The following is a 19055-nucleotide window of genomic DNA, read 5'->3' as shown; positions in this document are numbered from 1 at the left end:
TTGGTATGCTTCTTTTAGGTTTGGCACTATCGGAGTTTTTATTTTTTCTTGAACGACGAGATCCAATATTGGATAATCTAGAGGCTTTTTTGGCGGAGGTTTGTTCCATGTATGGAGAACATGATGCAATTCGTGTTGCAACCAATAAGATCCGTATTTTACGACAAGGCAATCGGTCAGTAACATTAAATGCTTCACAATTTCGACAACTTGCAACTGATATCAAGTGGGATGATGCTGCACTTACTAGCCAATTTTTCTACGGATTATTATATGAGGTAAAAAAATTAATGCTCAACTTACTTGATCCTCAAACATTGAGTCAAGCAATTGACTTTGCGGTGAAGTGCGACAATTGCCTTTATGAATTCCGATCTGAGAACTGTACAAGTGGACCTCAACGTTACTATAATTCAATGGCAACACCAACACCTCTTCAACACATACATTTGGAAGTAGAGGATATGCAAATTGATGTAGTATGTTTCAAACCTCTTATTGAGCAAGAAAAGATTCGTCGTCGTCAAGAAGGATTATGTTTATATTGTGGAGAACCAAAGCACACTGCTCAGCATTGTCCAAAGAAACGACGCAATCACAAAATGAGGAGTATGGCTATGAAAGAAGATAATATGTTGGAAAACGAGTTTGACCAGCTACAATAGGGACCGTGCGGCTGGAACCTTGCACAACTTCTAGTAAAGGTCCGATTCTCTCGTTAGAGCCCACTCCTTGTTTTACATTAAATGTTATTTTAGGACCTAAATATTACAAAGTCCCTGCCTTGTTAGATTCAGGAGCCTCAGCGTGTTTTTTAGATGAAGAATTTACTAAAAAACATGACATATCTTTAGTAAAGAAAACTAAACCTGTTCATGGAGAAGTCATAGATGGTGGTCCATTGTCTTCTGGAGATATTACTCACGAAATTCTTCCTATAGAAGTAATGATCAATGGTCATAATAGTTTTGTAGTATTTAATATCATTATATCTCCCTCTAACCCAGTCATTTTTGGTTTACTGTGGTTAAAAAAATACAACCCTCAAATAGACTGAATTTTCCGAACTCTCACTTTCTCTGAAAGTATAATTAATAGTGTAGTTAAGCAAGTAGAGAGTCATAAGCCCAGTTCAATTAAACCCATATTTATAGGTGCAAAAGCTTTCTTGCATGCTATTATGAAAGAATCATCGTACATTATTTATGCTACACTCGTTTCTACTGGTGAAAAGACTTCAAGTGGCATTCCAAGCCAATATCAAGAATTTCAAGATGTATTCGAAAAAAAGAATGCGGATACACTCTCGGAACATCGTCCCTATGATTGCTCAATTGACCTTCAAGAACGAGTACAACTACCATTCGGACCAATCTATAGTTTATCACAAAATGAGTTGGCTGAATTCAAGGAGTATATTGAAGAAAATCTAGCCAAGAATTTCATACGCCATTCTAAATCTTCGACAGGAGCTCCAATTCTATTTGTGAAGAAAAAAGATGGATCATTGCGGATGTGTGTTGATTATCGAGGACTCAACAAGATTACCATCAAAAACAGGTATCCACTACTTTTAATATCTAGACTTCTTGATCAACTGAATCAAGCTAAGATCTTTACAAAAATAGATCTTCGAGGAGCATACAATCTAGTACGCATTAAAGAAGGAAATGAATGGAAGACTGCGTTTCGAACTAGGTATGGATATTTTGAATACAACGTCATGCCTTTTGGACTTACAAATGCACCAACAGCTTTTCAACATCTAATGAATGATGTTTTTCGAGAGTTTTTGGACGATTTTGTGGTATGTTATCTAGACAACATCTTGATCTATTCTAAGAATCTAGAAGAACATGAACTTTATTTTCATCGTGTGTTACAAAAATTAAGAGATGCAAGATTCTATACCAAGATAGAAAAGTGTGTATTCCACACTACTCAAGTCGATTTCTTAGGTTACATCATTTCAAATGATGGACTTATGATGGATCCTAAGAAAGTTCAAACTATTATAGATTGGAAGATCCCATAAACGGTAAGAGATGTCCAATGTTTTTTGGGATTTGCCAACTACTATCGGATCTTCATCAAAGACTTCTCTCGAGTTGCAGCTCCACTTACACGTTTGACTTGTAAAGACAAACTCCAATGGAATCAAGAAGCGGAAGTTGCTTTTTAATCTTTGAAGACAGCGTTTGTTTCTGCACCAATCTTGTATCGTGTTGATTTTTCCAAAGCATTCTTTATGGAAACAAATGCATCGGACTTTGCTCTGGGTGCGGTTTTATCACAAATGGGAACAGATGACAAACTTCATCCAGTAGCCTTTCATTCAAGAAAATTCTCAGCAGCAGAAATCAATTATGAGATCCACGACAAAGAACTTCTTGCAATTGTGGATTCTTTTGAAGAATGGCGTCATTATCTAGAAGGCGCTTCTAGTCCAGTCTTCGTGTATATGGATCACAAGAACCTCGAATATTTTATATTAGCACGCGTATTAAATCGTCGCCAAGCTCGTTGGAGCATGTCTTTATCAAGATTCGAGTTCATCATCACTTATCGGCCAAGAAAACAACAAGGTTTATCCGATGCCTTGTCTAGACGTTCTTATCTTGCACCAAAAGAAGGAGATGCAGCTTTTGAGCAACAAAGAACGGTTCTCTTGAAGCCGGAACAATTTCATCTTCGAGCAATAAAATCAACATTGACTGTTGATTTAACTTTTCTTAAGTAAGTCCAGTTAAGTAAGTCTTCAGACCCTCTTGTTCATGATATCAAGAACAATTCTTTTAAATCTCATGATCCATCTAAATTTGATATCAAGAACAACCTACTCTATTTCGAAGGACGCCTATATGTTCCAAAAAGAGAAGCTCGTTTACGTGTTCTTCAAGCTCGTCACGACTTCTCAGCAACAGGATATTTTAGATATAATAAGACTTTGGAGCTGATATCTACGGATTTTTGGTGGCCTCAAATGTGAAAGGGAGTTAAAGATTTTGTACAATCATGTGAAGTTTGCTCAAGATCGAAAACTCCTCGTCATCGACCTTTTGGACTTCTTCAGCCATTACCCATTCCAGAACAACCATGGTCTTCTGTTTCTATGGACTTCATCACTGATCTTCCAATCTCAGGTTCTTATGACTCTATATTCGTGATAGTAGATCGTTTTACCAAGATGGCACATTTTGTACCATGTACAAAATCTATCACAGGTGAAGAAACAGCTAAGCTCTTTCTTGACAATATCTATCGCTATCATGGATTATCCTAGGATATTATATCAGATAGGGGAACTCAATTTGTATCAAGATTTTGGCGAACTCTTTTCAAGATTCTTAAAGTGGATATAAAACTATCTTTGGCATTCCATCCTCAAACTGATGGACAAACAGAGCGTGTTAATCAAGTTTTGGAGCAATTTTTAAGATGTACCATTAATTACCAACAAGATGATTGGACAATTCTTTTGCCATTGGCAGAGTTTGCTTACAATAACACGGTACACTTTTCTACAAAACAAACACCTTTCTTTGCTAATTATGGTTATCATCTACGACTTGATACTTTTGACTTTTTAAAAGTTGATAATCCTGCTGCGAAAGATTTGGCAATTCATTTATCAGAGCTACATGCAACGATGAAGGCGCAGTTAAAAGAGGCTCAACAACAACAAAAGGCCAATGCGGATGTCTATCGAAAGGAACAACCATCATTCATCTTGGGTGATAAGGTATGGCTACTTCGTCACAATATCAAGACCACTCGTCCTTGTGACAAGTTGGACTATCGAAGGCTTAGACCATTTTCTATTTCTGCACAAATCAATCCAGTTGCATATCGTTTACATCTACCGGAGTCAATGAAAATCCATCCAGTATTCCACGTGTCTCTTCTTGAACCATACAAGATAGTGGACATACCAAGAAGACGACAAGCTCCACCTCCTCCTATAGAAGTGGACAATAATGAAGAGTTTGAAGTAGAAGAAGTCTTAGATTCAAGGCGATGCCAAAATAAATTAGAATATCTTATCCATTGGCGCGGATATGGTATTAGTGAACGCACATGGGAGCCAATAAAAAATCTTGCAAATGCAGCAAAGGCGGTGGAGGCTTTTCATCGACGACATCCATCAAAATCAAGATGAAAATCTTCTTTATAAAAGAAATAACATCTAGGCAAGATAACATTCTACTTTCATTTCTTGTTCATAGCTTCGTTGTAGTAGTGGCGCTCAAGATATGGAGAACCAACAACCAACGGATTCAACTCAAGAGCCTTCATTTGCTGACCTGTCGGACGAGACATTACGATTATGACAACCTTTAAGATGACGCAATCGAGATGAAGATCTTCAAGAACGACATGTTCTTCCTCGAATAGATGGCGAGATACAACGCGTTTGGTATCACGATTTGGGAAAGGACTCCCGATGTTTGGTGATTTTGCTAGAGGTAGGAACAACTCCTGATGGTGTTCCAAATGTTCTATTCGAAGGAAGTTACGAAGGCCTCAACAATGATCAAATAACTGGGTGGTCTTTCCGCCCTGGTATGGGACACTACCGATGGTTGAGTGGCCCTATCAATCATCTTCGAAGAGAACAGAGATCAGAGTATGTAGCGAATATAATTCGTCACATCATAGATTTTCTCAACATATGATGACCGCTCCTAGTGGAACTCGTCTCTAGAAGAGGGGGTAATGTCACGGCCATAATCATGTAAGCTAATAATTATATATACAAATAGGTAGAAGTAAGTAAAAATAGGTAAAAGTAAGTTAATTCTATAGTATTTAATATGAAAGCTTCTTAGAAGCTTCCTAGATGCTGCTTTGACTTCATAGGTGTCTTTAATTGACTTTTTGGATTAGACACGTGGTCAACAAGTTGGCCATGTGCCACACATGTTGTTAGCTTGAAGATCAAGCTAACTATGTGGCCCACACGTTGAAAAACTTGCCTTGTAAGTCAAGGCATGTGTCCTACAAAGTCAACACATATTGGAGGTCCTATAGAACGTCGCCACGTAGCCCCTAGTTCAATAGTATATATAGAGACTAGAGTGAAGGCTTCTTCATTCTTGTCAACTTCTTTCTTGCTTCTAGTCTAGTTTCAAGGGTCTCTAGTTTTCTTGTCTTTTGGCAATAGCCATTCCAGTTTCTCTTTCAATATATATACTTGTTTATATATATTTTGTTACCTCTCTTTGAGTGAAGGCTCACTTGTCTGAATTGTTTTTTCATCGAGTTCTTGTCCTTGAAAATCCTCTTGTTTTGTGTGTTAATTATCCTCGCTTGCCACCAAGGTTGCACAACAAGAGTCTTTTCTATGAAGGTTGATAACATCCTTTGAAAGGAGAAGAGGGCATGGCCGATGTTCTCTTATTGGTGGAAAGTGAAGAAGTTGAAGTTTGAAGCTCTCTTTTGATCGTTTTTCTAAGGAGTTGAGGCTAAAAAAGCTTCCAGAGTTAATTTGGTCTTTTCAAGAATCTATGGCCAAGTTTGGGATTAAAGAGCTTACTTGATGGTTTTGGTTGTTGTTTTATTTCTAGTAACTTGTCGTTGTCCATCTTTGTTCTCTTGCTCTAGCCTAGTGATGTATTCCTTGTCGCTTGCATTTGTACCTTGTAAGTACATATGTATCCTAAACAACTTAAATCCAACCAATTAAAAAAAATGTCTTCATTTGAAGCTGTGTGTATTGGAATTAAACAATTAAGAAAAAGAACATGAAAGTCAAGTAAGAGACCATTTTATTACAATTTAAATTATAGCATCCTAATTCAATTTAGGGAGGATGGTGTGTTAAAACACAATGTTATCTTATAGACACTTCAATATGCAAATTATTTGTGGGTCTATTAAATAGAAGGTGATAACAATTCCAACAAAATAGAACATGTAGAGTTCTTATTCAGGTTGGTCATAGCAAACCAACTCAACAAGGCAAAACACACTATTTTTCATTGCTGAATCCACCAATATTCAAATAAAAACAAATAAAAAAGTGAAGTTAAGCTCGGCATAAGACACTTCAGGTCAGAACGATCCAAGAGACAACAAACTCTGTGTAAAAGATCTGACAACATCGGACTTTTCAGACACTTCAGGTCAGAACGATCCAAGAGACAACAAACTCTGTGTAAAAGATCTGACAACATCGGACTTTTCAAGAACCGACGATCACCCCATGCTGGGGAGGGGGGGTATAAAGTACTCAACTAGAACATTTAAAACTTGTGTTCAGAGGTGCGCAAACGATCTCGAACAGTTTCGGCACCAAGTCTTAAGAGGTTCACTGAAGATGTGGGGTGTGAGGGGGCAAGCGGGGTTGAACCGCTGACCTATCGGACTGCAGCCGATTGCTCTGCCACTGAGCTATACCCCCGGCGGAACCGACTCCAACGGATCTGTCTGGATTCTTCGGGTTTTCATTTAGTATTTGAAAGTGTATTTCTTAGTAAATACTATATTTCATTGTCGTCTCTCACTAAGAGAGAAGCAATTACTGGAGGGTTATGTGAAGTTTTAGAAGCTTTGGAAGCTTGTCTGCTCCACTGAAGCGCAGCGAAGCGAAGGTGGGAATTTCCCACGCACCTGCTCTCGCTCCTACATTTCGTTCGTCTTTCTCGCGGGCTTTCGATTTGTGCTTCCGGTGGCGGCGTCGCTTTTGCGGCGTTTGACGCGGTAGGCTTTGTCGGAATGGTGTTTGGGCTGACCATGTTTTGGGGGGATTTTGATGGAAGAAGCGGATGATGTGGACCAAGAGTTGGTCGAGATTTGAGTGAGCGTTGGGATTGAGATGCTGTTCGCGTTTTGTGAGGTGGGCTCAGAGCTCGGGCGATTGAATTAGTTTGGAAAAATCGGAGGATTTTCGGATCGGAGTGTGTGAATGTAGAGGAGCTCGTGCTCGTGCTCCTGCTTATGCAATGGCGTATTATTCGTATTCTCCTGATCTCATGAAGCGTCTCAAGGAGGAGTGAGTGGCGCTTTCTTTCCTTTCCTTGACGTGTCTCCGTGTTTATTGTTTTCTTGGTTTTGTTGTTGTTTGTGATCATAACGTGAATACGGTGGGGTATGCAGGTTTGTTAGTAATTTGGAGGGTACCACGATGCGGGAGATCGCCGCCATGTCTGCATTGTTTCCGGTAGGTCTTTTTTTACCCCAGTTCATGAATCGAGTATGGCAATACAGCGCTTGGTTATCCTTTTCTGTGCCTGAACCAGCTCTCAAATATTCATTGAGGTGGTCGGAGTTATCGCTGCTTGATATGATTGAGATTAATTTTCTGCCATAGTATATGGCTAGTTCGTGCATTGACTTAATTTGTGTTCTTGTTTACATAAATGAGTATATCGTATGACTTGAATTTGAAAATGTTTCGAATAGTCGGAATGAATATGTTTCGCACTTTACTTCGACTAACTGTCCTTAGCATTTTAATTGGAATGATGTATTGTAAGAACTGGATCAAGACCGGTCATTTTTGTGAGAAATGTTTTTTTTTTTTCTGTTCAGGCATTTTTGCTTCTGCGGCAGTGTTGGCCAGAATCCTCAGGTTTTCTTCAATCTCTTCTACTTGTTCATTAGTTTGAAATTGCTTGTATACATTGGAGTGGAAAGTGATGATCTAGCGAGGGAAATGTATCTTTAAGGATTGGTGTCTGTCGTTAACTTTACGAAATGGCTCATGGTTTTTCAGTATTGAAACCTGAGACGGGGAGCAGCGAAGAAGATTCAAAAAGCAGTATGATACGAACTAAGTTCTGGAGGAGCATTCTTTTGGATTTTTTGGTGATCGTTGTGCCCGCAGTGGCATGCCTTACGGTGAGATCCTTCCACTCAGTGCCATAAGCCACTTTCAGAATTGTCTTTTGTAGAATTCTATCTAGAATTTTGTCTCCAAGTGTACATCACACCAGTCGTTCTAATAGTGACAGACACAAATTTTTCTATGCCATGACTTGTGATGCTGCAGGTTCTTGCTGATTGGCTATACACCATTTTGCCTGTCACATTTGGATTACTTTTCCTTGTACTCGGTTCTAAAAGGTGGGTGTCATTCATGCCCCAGCTATGTCTTCAAAAGTTTAGTTTTATATTTAAGCTTACACGAGCTGACTCTGATGCATTTAAGTGTAAATGAACGTTTTGAAGGTCGCAGTCATCATCTATCATTGGAACCCCAGTGGAGAAAAATCGAAATGCAACACGAAAGATTTATCTCTCATCCTATCGATTTGTAATGGTACGTTGAATCCAGATTTTTGGTGATGTTGGTCTTATCACTGCCAAAGTTTTCAAGATTGCACAGGAGAGTTAATGGACCTTCAAATCTGTCATGCAGATGTTGGTTACTTGTATGACTATTTTAGCAATTGATTTTACTGTATTTCCGAGAAGGTACGGCAAAACAGAGACCTACGGAACAGGATTGGTATGAGTCGAATCACCCTAAGTCCACGAGTTGCGATTAATTTGCTTCTTCATTGCGGCTTCTGAATTATCATGGAATTTGGCCTAGAATGTACTTGAGATGGATGGTGAATGGACGGTTGGACTGATTAGTGCTGGGTAATCAAATAGATGGATCTTGGTGTGGGCTCCTTTGTGGTGGCAAATGCATTAGTGTCACGTCAAGCGCGCAACCTCCCACCTTCGTATGTGTCTTCTGACCCAAATTCTCTTCTGGATTGTGCATGTGTGAACATTGGTGTGGTTATTCTTGTTGCCTTGGACCTTGCTGCTGTACCCAGCAGCTTGCCATGCTAATGCATGACGAAACTGAATGTGAATTTGAGCGTATTCGATCATTATATTGTCTAGTTAAATTCGTAATAGATAGACCTCCAGAATTGGCATTGTAAAAGGGACAAAGATGAAGACTAACGGCTTGCTGTGGCCTGTGCTTTCTGGCATTATTACAGTAAGTATGGGGGTGTTCTACGGAATACGAGTCCCTTGCTGCTGCTGGGATTTATTCGGCTTATTGTGACGAAGGGTGTTGATTACCAGGTCAGTCTGAATGCCAACTTATTTTTGACGTTTCAGTTGGTTTATGCAATAGCGTTGTCTTAATATCCTGTAGTATGTGCGCAGGAACATGTCGGCGAATATGGAGTTCACTGGAACTTTTTTTTCACCTTGGCAGGGGTTTCCCTGCTAACCTCTCTGATCTCGATTAAGTCGTCTTGGTGTGGACCTTTAGGCATCACGATCCTTGCAGGTACAGAGTTCTGATGGAGCTTGCTTTTTCGTAATGCTTGTAATTGTTTTGTTCTTTTTCTTTTTTTTTCTTTTCCGCCATTGAATTCTTGTACTGGACGTTTGATATGTTAGAGCATCTCATAAGTCGACAAGTTCTTATGTAAGTCGTTTCCTGAGAATAACCCTGATCGAAAATTGCAGCTTTTAATCTTTTTCCACATGCAGTTTATCAGATAGTGCTCTCAAGTGGATTGAACGTATATTTATTATCACCACAACGAGGTCAAGGGCTTCTCAGCCTGAACAAAGAAGGAATTGCAAGTACCTTTGGTCAGTCTCCATCCTAGTGCCCTTCGGAATGCACAATTCATACGAAGGACATTGTTTCTTTATAAATGTTACTAAATTTTGTTTGGTGGAACATGACAGGTTATTGGGGTCTTTATTTGATCAGTGTCCATCTAGGTTATCTTCTCAATTCCAAACAGACAAACGTTGTGCAGACTATTTCTCCATCTTCAAATATTGAGACGGAAAAGAAAGCAGTGACATTGCGCCGGGGAGTCGTTGTTGGAATCTGGGTTCTTGATGTATTTCTATGGTAAGTCCTTTCATGCGTTACTAAGATTTTCTAATGTACCCTGGAAACCACGGTGAGCGAAGGTACTTGCAAATATCTGGGTTGCCAATTTACCCAATAAGTTAAGTTTGACTGGAATTTTGATACCTTGCCTGATCAATTGAAGCATGACTGAAAGCATGTGCCCATTATCATTTGATTTATGCAGGGTTTTAACTGTCTGGGCAGATTACTTTGTGGAGAGAATCTCTAGAAGAACGGTGATTATTCTGAAGCATCTTTAAAAGATTGTCTTGTTTTGTAATGATCACTTGAGTGTATTTATGTCAAATGCGGTTCTGAAGTTTACTATGTGGCAATTCTTAGATATTTGTTTGTAGATTTAGAACAAATTGTTCCGTTCCTACAACTCAACTTTCAACGGTGGTTTTATTTCAGAATGTTGATTAGGGTTTTTCTTGGTGTTGATTGCAGTGCAACTTGTCATATGTTTTGTTCGTGTTGGCTCAGAATTTTGAGGTATGTTTCAATACTGTCACTGCTGTTTATTTATTACGTTAATAGGGTGTCTTGCACAGGGTATATCCACTGCGTTTTTTCTGATGACGTGAATTTAGGAAAGCTCTTGCGAGGGAATAATGAAAGAAGGTACGATGTGTTTTTCTTAGTAACCAGAGTGGAAGGACCTGATTGCCTTGTTGACTCTTGCAGGTGATAGGCATTTTTATGCTTGCTGAAGTATTGGCCCCACTAAGAGAAATTGCGATTCTCAATGTATTTGATCGCAACATGCTGCCTACTTTTCTTCTGGTAAGTGGGAACATTTCCTCTGATTATTATGACTTTGAAACGGACTTCATTTTGCCCTTCATTAAAATTATCTTATTTTGCATTTTAACAGTTTTTGTTTAGATCCTGCCAATGAACTTGAATTGACTAATCGGGGTACAATGCAGGCAAACCTGTTGACAGGATTGGTCAACATGAGCATGTACACCATCTTTGTGGCTCCAGCAAAGGCCGTTGTGGTTGTAATGCTGTACGCATTGACTTTAGTGGGTCTCATGGGACTAGTCGACGTGAAAAAGCTGAAGCTCAAATTTTGGTAGACTTATTGACTACTTCCTAAATGCTAGTATGGTATGCCCTCATATATTTACTACTTTATATGGTAAGATATTCATTTGCAGAGTGCTGTACTTTGATTGGTGAAGCTCATAATCAAACGCTTGTAAAGTAAATCGAACCCATTAAAACATGAGTTTAACGCTGGACCTATTTCCTGAACAAAGTGTGCCGCAACATTTTTCCACGATTGTGAGACCAATTCTTGCAGGACTCCAAGTGAAGAAAAACTATGACTGTATGCGCCACATGTATCTGGGAACGCACCAACGTCAACCAACTTAGTGAGCGTGTATAGTTGATGCTGCGTCTAAAGATAAGATGGCACCGCTAATGCAAATTTTTTTCATGATAAAAACGTTTACACGAAAATACTCTACTGCCTATGAAAGTATTGATAAGGGCCAAATTTAATCGACCTACAAACTTGCCTTCGAATCCATCCGCCACAGGAGTAGGGCTCTGTAGCTGTGACAGGTCGTACTACTCCCTATCTACACTCTGCATACCTTGCAATTTGGCTGAAGTACATGGTTAGGGTTTCGAAAATACATGCTAACGTTCAGAGGGTTAACTTCAGAAATTGTACCAACAAGTAGAGCAGCGCGACCACCAAACCAACCTGGTAAAGATCCTTCTGCGGGTTATCTTCCATTTGGAAAAACTGCACACGAGAAAATTTCAAAATTGACGAATCAGACGCTGTTGATGAACTGCTCCTGCTTCACAAGAGAACGTTCGGCTTTTCCTACGATACTGCAAACTCTTTTCTCGAGGTTAACGAATCATAACCCTCAATTAAAAGCCGAGAGAAGAGAACCTGGAAGAGCAAATGATGGTTGCATTCAAAATGTTAAAAAAATGAACATCAAATTTTGAGGTTTGCAACGTCTGGGGACTTACTTTTCTTGGATCACCGGATGGGTCCGGATAGATTGAGTTACTGTTGTTTTCTTGGCCTTTATCTAGTTGCTTCGCTATTCCTTGCACACCAGATGCAAAGTTCTTTCCTCCCTCCACAGCTGAGAAGGCCAATCTTGCGGTCCAGAAGTAGGCCTGTGCGGCTGGATCTGAGGCTGACAAGTCCCACTCGTCTTCATGCAAAGTAACCTGGCCACTGATCTGGTTCATAGTGAAGGTTGAGCTCACAGCTAGCACGACCCTACCACCCAATGCAGATGCTGGCGGAAGCTTCGGCGTCCCAGTGACGGTCCACTTGATCTTCAGTACGCTTGTGGATATCATCTTCATCTCACGCACTGCCTGGGCCAGACGAGATCTGAAGTTAATTGATCATCAAACCAAGTTGCACAAGTAGGCAGGAAACTCAACGATTAAAACTCGAGACAATCCCAATTTACTCACTTCATTACCCAAGCTGAAGCGTAAGCCTCATCGGTTTGAAAGCCAGGCAATAATTACTAGGAGACAGACACTGGATTAAGTGAAGAACGTACCACTGTGGGCTTCTCCAAGGCAGTCTTGATCCAGTTTGCGCCTTTGTACTTGTCCCGCCCTTTAAATGATCGAAGTGGATCCTGCAAGTTAGGAGAATATTCTCAGGCTGTGAGAAAAATCACATGCATTGCATTTACGTCACGTAGTATCAATCAATACTGGCAAGGGATCACAGTGATAGCGCAACCATTTCTACGAATAATTCACTCCATGTGTAAGGACTGAGCAATGCTGAAACATTCGAACCTTATATTCAACATTAACTCCGAAATTTGACAATGATCTCTCGCCCTCTCGAAGGTCTATGATGTCCTTCACAAGCTGCCGTGCCGTTCTTTCTACAGCCGGACTGCTAATGCACTCAAACTCGTCACATAGCTGGCCAAAGGAAAGTCCGTCCATAAGTCTGTCCACTTCAGTCTTTTCAGCTGTTTTATCAACAACAGATGTAGTGGCACCATCCTCAGGACCTCGGTCGCTAGTGTCTGCTCGGACTCTAAATGAAGCTGCTGCAACCATTTGAAATAACAAGCATTTTATCTCAGTGAGTTGCACATGATGTGGTGTCGGATCCCTTGGTATCTTAGTAAAATTCAATAATCACTAAATCTCATCTTGAAGACAAATGAGACAAAGTCACATTGAGCACACACTAAATAGCTTCAACGGGTTCACAAGGTTTGAGTGGTCTCTGAAATTTGCCATTCAATGTAATCAAGACACAACCAAACTATGGTGAAGAGCTATGCCGACTGTAGCCATCTACTCACAAACACTCTACTTCATGCTTAACAAAATTGAGTGGCTAACAATGTCTCTGCAGTATATGCAAATCATTTCTCCACTTATCAATCCGCGTGGTCTAACATCAGATTCACTATCGCACTAACCACTTCAATCCATAACCTAGAAGAGATGGCAAGTAAAACCGCTGAAGAGATCGCATGCCTCCCAAAATCAGACAATTTGCAAATTCTAGGCACATTCAGATAACCTACACAGATAGACTTTGCCCACAGTTTACTTCCTACAAAAAGCACATCTATTTGTGGCGTTATAAATTTGCTCATGAGACCAAACTATTTTAGCCGTCGGTATCAAAAGACAACACCGAAGACAAGTCAGCCCAAGATGAGAATTCTAGAACAGTAACCCGCTGATAACGATTCGAAATCCTACTGTGTCCTTTACTCGCCCTAGGATGACAGAATTCACAATTGTGATTCGCTATTTGCAAGCCGACGCACTCTTAAATCTTCCGTTTCAGCCATTTTGCTTGCCTTACAAATATAACCATCAATTCATCCACAACATAGAGAATGATGCAATGGGACTCTGACCAGATCTCAAGCGTTGGGAAGACTTGGGCAAAGGCAGAGTGAATCCATGGCACAATGTCTTCAACGAAGTCGTCGTGCGGGCCGGTTTGTTAGCTCCAATGTTTCTTTCTAGTAGAGAACTTGTAGCTGGGATCGCGGTAAGAGCCCCAAGGGGTCCAACTCCCATGGTCGCTGCCATACAAGCTCCTCCACTACGGCCCTCTAACAGCCTCTCCCACAACTCCAACAACTCAAATATACTCCTACAGCTCCCACAACCCCAAAACGCAAATGTGCTTCTCTAATCTCCGAACTCTTCCAAGGCTCGCCACTCCTCCGCAACCTCTAATCTCAACACAAGCAATCAAAACCGCCCGCAAATAGTGGAGGCCTAAATTTGAATGCTTCACAACCTCTCATAACGCTTATGAGACAATATCCAAAGAGTGATACGGGCAACTTTTTAGGAGCGGCTCCTGTGTGGCAGATATCGGACAGCATCCGAATTTGCGCCAGAGGTGTTTTCGAAAGTCCCCACCGTAACCAGCTCAGCTCAGACAGGAAGGAACATCTGATTTGTGTTGGCATGAATTGATAGCCCGATTGGATTGACAGCTCCAGAAGATTCCGCGATTGAACTTCCGCAGCTCAATCTGCGCAGCACTATCTAGAAGCCAAGGAAAGTATTTGTCCGGGGATCACAAAAGCAGAAAGCAACCGACCTATCCGCAATCCAACTTTCTTAGTCCATCGAACGGCACACAACGGCTACTGTTATGCTGGAGAACTGCACTCGTGGATAGAGGAACTAAAACGAATATGTAAAATTGGGTGGCAATCGCAATCATAGTCATTGCAAGAATTTTTTGTGACGCAACTATTGCCCGAGTCAACCGAGAATCCAGTAGGGTGACTGGTGCAGAATCTGAAGTAGGTTGGGAGGAGCAGGAGCAGGAGCAGGTTCACAAGAGGCAGAAAACACAACACAATTTAAAGACAAGGAGAAAATTCCAGTAGACAGCAGAATTCACAAGCTGCTCCTTGAAGAGTTTACTCATTTTAGGTTCGTGATTTTTTTTCTTTTCTCATTTAAAAGCTCTCAGGAATGAAGTACGCGCTCGTGTCGTCTTGGGCTTTCGAGAGACTTCTTCACTTGTCATATGACTATCAGCTACTATGCAACAGAACTCACTAGATAATACACGATTCATGTAGTACTTGGAGTTGGTTCAAAAATAGCATTAAACCCGAGAGGGGAATAAGCAGTTTTGAAGAAAGCAAATGTAACAGATTAGAATGCTTCGGGATGATGCCCTGACCCAAGAAGCCTGGTCTAGTGTACAGAGGAGCTACTGGCTAAACCCAATTGCAGTCGCACCTCAAATTGTTCCTAAAATTTTTCTATGCTAGCTTGCGGGGAGGAAGTACATGATAGTGGAGAAGCTTGCGCTCCTGGCCACCGATAACCAAGGGCCACTTCTTGTCAGCCCGCATATGCATGGCACGTGTAACCTCGGCGTTTCCGCTGAGGGCGTATACATCAGCACAACTACATTGAGATTTCAAAAACCGGCCGAGCCCTTGCCAGGTTTCATACACCCACTCGTTTTCTTCATTTCTGCAGAACCTAACCGAGAGAGGGATCAGCAGCAAGAAGAATCATCCCTGATAACTAGGAATGCCAGTTTGAACCTAGGATTGAGAAATTCGAAATTTTTCAAGGGTTTCCTAAAACCCACGAACCGGATGGTTTGGAACTACCAAGCCTAACCAATGAATACAACAGTGAAAACTACAAATATATTCTTCGAGGAAATGCTAATCTAATAACATAAAGAGGAAGTAGCGCAAACCTCGAGTCGATGAGACGTTCTCCCCATGGAGGGTTGGTTACTACAAGAGAGGGTACAACAAGGGGCTTATATTCTTGAATATCTTTACAACTGAGTTCTAACAAATGACGAACACCCGCAGTTGACGCATCTCTGTGGCACAACGATAAAGCCCCTGCATGTATATCGTTTCCTAATAACCTCACTCCAGACAACGAGGACTGCTGCATTGATACTGCATTGTCCTTGCACTGTTTCCAAGCGTTCTCATCAAAATCATGCCATTTCTGAAAAACAAACACGGGACAGCATTCAGAGATGTATGCAAATCATTTTCAGCTTCAATTTTGTTCACAAAAAGGATGATCAAAGCTTCGGGTTCTGTTTGAGGGTCTTAAGTTCTTGGAAAAACTGTTAGTGCCTGTGTCCAAGTCCTGTGTCCAAGTCCTTCTCCGAAACAGCATAGGGAACTAACAGAATGCCAAGGGTTTGGAACTTAAAAGTTTGAGATCTTCAATTGAAAAGACTGGAGTCTGAAATTTACCTGGAAGGGCCACTGTCGACGCATCAATCCGGGTGCAACATTGCTAGCCATGAGAGCAGCTTCAATCAAAAATGTACCTGAACCGCACATGGGATCCAATAAAACGCGCTCTTCGCCTGGTGCGTTCACATTTGCATCACCAAATCCAGGCACTGCCCGGTTCCAGCCTGCTATTGTCAAAACAGCAGCAGCAATGCCTTCGTTCAAACTAGCCCTGTGCATAACGTCCCGATAGCCCCGCTTGTGAAGGCTGACTCCAGACATATCTCTATACAAAACTGCCTCATCTCTGAACAGGAAGAGAAACAAAGGTACATCCGCCGTAGATCCTCCATGCTCTGGCGGCTCGGGTCGATGGCCACCACAAGCTTCACGCATAGCATCGCAGATCGCATCTTTGGCCCTCACACTCGCAAAAGCCGAGTTGTGAATGTCAGTACAACTCCACACCCTGCTTTGCACCCCAAAGTTCCTAAACCTAGGAGCTTGTGCTGAATGAGTTGCAGTCCCAGCTCGAGAGTTGGACATCTCATCGCCCCTCCCTCCAGAGTTACTCCTCGGTCTATATCTTTCTGCACAAATTCGAGAGTCGCTACATATCAACAGAATAACAATCATCATGAAATTAATAGAACGGTGGTATATGACTAAAATAACACTGAGAACTAGAACAGAAGTTTTTGAACTGACTGACCATTCGAATCTGGTTGCTGTGTATGGGATGAGCTGTCGTCAAGAAGGATTGAAGGCCAATCTATAGCATCTCTAATAAACGTGTAGACAGGATCATTCCGGCCACGGCCTTCAGGCAAAGGCCCGGCAGCAAGCTGCACTAGTACACGAACTGCAGTACGCAGCCAAAGACTAGCCTTGTAACCCGTAACCTTCAAGCCCACAAAAGATACCCCAGCCTTGCCAACTTCTACCTCCTGAGCGCCGATGAGGGGCGAAGAAAGCTCTGCTGCAAGCACAGTTTCCAATCCCGGTGCGCAAGTTGCAAAATATTTCGTCAAAGTCTCATTTTCACCTCTTCTCACCTCTCTCGCCTTGTGGTCCAAAATATCAGAGATTAGTTTCAAACCAGCAAGTGACCGCTGCAATTGCTCGATATTTGGCGAAAACTGAAAGTTCTACGTCAAATGAGCAATAGTGTGATACCTTAAATTGAATCCTATTCTTGACACCAAAATTTGAAAAACGGCTGGGGCGACTCGAAGTGTTGACGCTATCCTCAAATTCTCGACTGGAAGCGTCTGCTCGGACGCTAAATGGGGCTGCAACGACGTTCACACAACAAGAATCAATTTTAGTGTATTTTCACATGAGTATCTCAAACACCTAACGTCTTGACAAATTCTTTCGCTCTGAGATAAATGGGGTTAGACAATTGTATAGCCTACAAATAATAGATGACGTGCTCGCAATGGTTTCACACATAACTGCAACTTGGTATTTCTTATCATCTGAGTAAGAACTTCCAACTTGGGATAGGGTTATAGACCAACTGCAGTTGTGCAACCACATAACCACACATACACACACCTCGAGGTGATATACATTTACGAAGCTGAATATATATCCCTATGCAACAAGCGAGCGGCATTCGTCTGGGTATGAATACTAGACAATGAGAGCAGTGCGAAAGATATCATGACACTCAATTCATTACCAGAAGATTCAACTAGTGACTTGCATGCATATAACGTCAATAACGCGTCTCAATAATTCATTATGTACGTTCATGAATTCAGCTGTGATCTTTACAATTAGGTTACATAACAGGCGTAAGAACATCGACCTTCACAACCGAAATCAAAGTAAACGGATTAGAGGGTAAGCGGGCTCGATTCACCGACCAAAGTGGAAATTCCAGTACACTACTACAACACCATCTATTCGCACTAAGAAGACAAAATCTATCATTTGGGTTAATTAAAGTTGATTAATTGTCCCAATAAGATATTTCTAACCATTGCTGACCACCTCCAAATATCAACGTAAACAAAAACCCCGAAAATTTATATATATATGCAAAATCTGATGGTAAAACAGGACACAAACCACATCCTGGGCGCTGGAAACGCTTGGTCGACGGAGACGACCACTCAAAGCACGATTTCCTCAATGAAGTCGTCGTGCTGGCTCCGATGCTTCTATCCAACCGCGAAATCGCAGCTGGAATTGTAGACAGAGTCCTGAAGGGTCCAACTCCCACGGAGGTTCCCATAGTACCCCACCACGGCCCCTCCAAACACCGTTCGAAGGTCCGCTACAATCCTAAACCCACAGCCTTCTGCCAAACAACGTCAATAACCCTTCCAAACCTCACCACTCACTCCCCAACGCCTCCAATACCCACGAAGTCAAAACCCAGCGGGTGCCTGCATTCTACAGCTTCGAGAACCTCTCACAAATACATTTGATTTTAGAACTGGTTGCCAGCTTTCGAACAAGACCTACGTAGCAAAATTGGGACCCGCAACAGCATTTCAATGCAGAAAACACGTTAAGTGTAATCCCTTTGCAGCTCCAAGAGTACCAGAAACTCCCTGCGCTGTAAACTGCTTATGAGCTACCTCGATAGATTGCTGGAGACCCAATTCGCAAGAGCGCCAAGCTCCTCGAGCTTGAAGCTACGGGGAAAGAAGGTCGTGTGGATTTGCGGGGCCACACGATCTTGAGCTTCAATAACTCCAGCAACAGCTTCCAGACACCGTCAAGGTTGAGGGTTTAAACCGGAGAGCCTGTTTGGCTTTGTCATGTATTTAAATAACATTTTTCCATTGTTTTGGATCTGATGTTTGTAAATATCCACGTGTTCAGATAGAACAGAAAATGAATATATCTGTATATGCATGTATATATATATATATATATATATACATATAGAATGCCATGTATATGCATTTACACAACGTGCATATACATATGTATATGTATATGCATATATATATATATATATATATACATATCTA

General features: G+C 41.3%; 3 protein-coding genes and 1 non-coding gene across 7 annotated transcripts; 1 reads left to right on the top strand and 3 right to left on the bottom strand.

Annotated features, from left to right (window-relative positions):
- The first annotated feature begins 6266 nt into the window (after window positions 1-6266).
- LOC112292795 (uncharacterized protein At4g17910) lies at window positions 6267-11093 on the top strand. Of its 2 annotated transcripts, none has more exons than XM_024541618.3 (17): window positions 6267-6702; window positions 6849-6994; window positions 7099-7162; window positions 7534-7573; window positions 7718-7842; window positions 7994-8067; window positions 8173-8263; window positions 8363-8452; window positions 8602-8675; window positions 8943-9030; window positions 9115-9241; window positions 9448-9552; window positions 9652-9823; window positions 10011-10062; window positions 10277-10321; window positions 10514-10612; window positions 10759-11093. In XM_024541618.3, the coding sequence occupies exons 2-17, from the start codon at window positions 6945-6947 to the stop codon at window positions 10909-10911; spliced, it is 1449 nt and encodes a 482-aa protein (XP_024397386.1). In that variant the 5' UTR covers window positions 6267-6702; window positions 6849-6944; the 3' UTR covers window positions 10912-11093. The 2 variants fall into 2 exon arrangements, with proteins under 2 accessions (XP_024397386.1, XP_024397387.1); XM_024541619.3 differs by having other exon boundaries at window positions 6459-6593.
- Window positions 6332-6403, bottom strand: TRNAC-GCA (transfer RNA cysteine (anticodon GCA)). Its single transcript has one exon. It is a non-coding gene; the product is annotated as a tRNA-Cys (tRNA).
- A 145-nt stretch (window positions 11094-11238) lies between the features above and the next one.
- Window positions 11239-14091, bottom strand: LOC112292797 (uncharacterized). Of its 2 annotated transcripts, none has more exons than XM_024541621.3 (5): window positions 13726-14091; window positions 12632-12894; window positions 12385-12465; window positions 11831-12190; window positions 11239-11591 (listed from the first exon to the last, which is right to left on the bottom strand). In XM_024541621.3, exons 1-5 carry the CDS (start codon window positions 13901-13903, stop codon window positions 11490-11492), a joined length of 984 nt encoding a protein of 327 aa, XP_024397389.1. In that variant the 5' UTR covers window positions 13904-14091; the 3' UTR covers window positions 11239-11489. The 2 variants fall into 2 exon arrangements, with proteins under 2 accessions (XP_024397389.1, XP_024397390.1); XM_024541622.3 differs by having other exon boundaries at window positions 12632-12891.
- Window positions 14092-14928: 837 nt separating this feature from the next.
- Window positions 14929-18806, bottom strand: LOC112292794 (uncharacterized). 2 transcript variants are annotated; one of them, XM_024541616.3, is made up of 6 exons: window positions 18142-18806; window positions 17239-17354; window positions 16775-17126; window positions 16081-16652; window positions 15558-15823; window positions 14929-15331 (listed from the first exon to the last, which is right to left on the bottom strand). In XM_024541616.3, exons 1-6 carry the CDS (start codon window positions 18305-18307, stop codon window positions 15106-15108), a joined length of 1698 nt encoding a protein of 565 aa, XP_024397384.1. In that variant the 5' UTR covers window positions 18308-18806; the 3' UTR covers window positions 14929-15105. The 2 variants fall into 2 exon arrangements, with proteins under 2 accessions (XP_024397384.1, XP_024397385.1); XM_024541617.3 differs by having other exon boundaries at window positions 14929-15322.
- Between the last annotated feature and the right edge of the window lie 249 nt (window positions 18807-19055).

The sequence above is a fragment of the Physcomitrium patens genome, chromosome 15 (genome assembly GCF_059467195.1).
Source record: "Physcomitrium patens ecotype Gransden chromosome 15, ASM5946719v1, whole genome shotgun sequence".
Classification (NCBI taxonomy): Eukaryota; Viridiplantae; Streptophyta; class Bryopsida; order Funariales; family Funariaceae; genus Physcomitrium; species Physcomitrium patens.
The sequence above is the reverse complement of the archived record's forward strand: the minus strand, read 5'-3'. Positions and strand labels throughout refer to the sequence as shown.

Bases quoted from the DNA above. Each gene is read 5' to 3' on its own strand.
- LOC112292797 (XM_024541621.3), bottom strand. From the start codon at position 13,903: ATGGCAGCGACCATGGGAGTTGGACCCCTTGGGGCTCTTACCGCGATC. The intron at 12,895-13,725 runs GTCAGAGTCCCA...AAATGGTTGCAG, and splicing joins TTCCCAACGCTTGAGATCTG to CAGCTTCATTTAGAGTCCGA. The intron at 12,466-12,631 runs GTTCGAATGTTT...CCTAACTTGCAG, and splicing joins GAGTTAATGTTGAATATAAG to GATCCACTTCGATCATTTAA.
- LOC112292794 (XM_024541616.3), bottom strand. From the start codon at position 18,307: ATGGGAACCTCCGTGGGAGTTGGACCCTTCAGGACTCTGTCTACAATT. The intron at 17,127-17,238 runs GTATCACACTAT...TTGGACCACAAG, and splicing joins AGAATAGGATTCAATTTAAG to GCGAGAGAGGTGAGAAGAGG. The intron at 15,332-15,557 runs GTTTGCGCTACT...TCTCTCGGTTAG, and splicing joins GAACGTCTCATCGACTCGAG to GTTCTGCAGAAATGAAGAAA.
- LOC112292795 (XM_024541618.3), top strand. From the start codon at position 6,945: ATGGCGTATTATTCGTATTCTCCTGATCTCATGAAGCGTCTCAAGGAG. The intron at 9,553-9,651 runs GTCAGTCTCCAT...GGAACATGACAG, and splicing joins AGGAATTGCAAGTACCTTTG to GTTATTGGGGTCTTTATTTG. The intron at 10,063-10,276 runs GTGATTATTCTG...TGTTGATTGCAG, and splicing joins AGAGAATCTCTAGAAGAACG to TGCAACTTGTCATATGTTTT.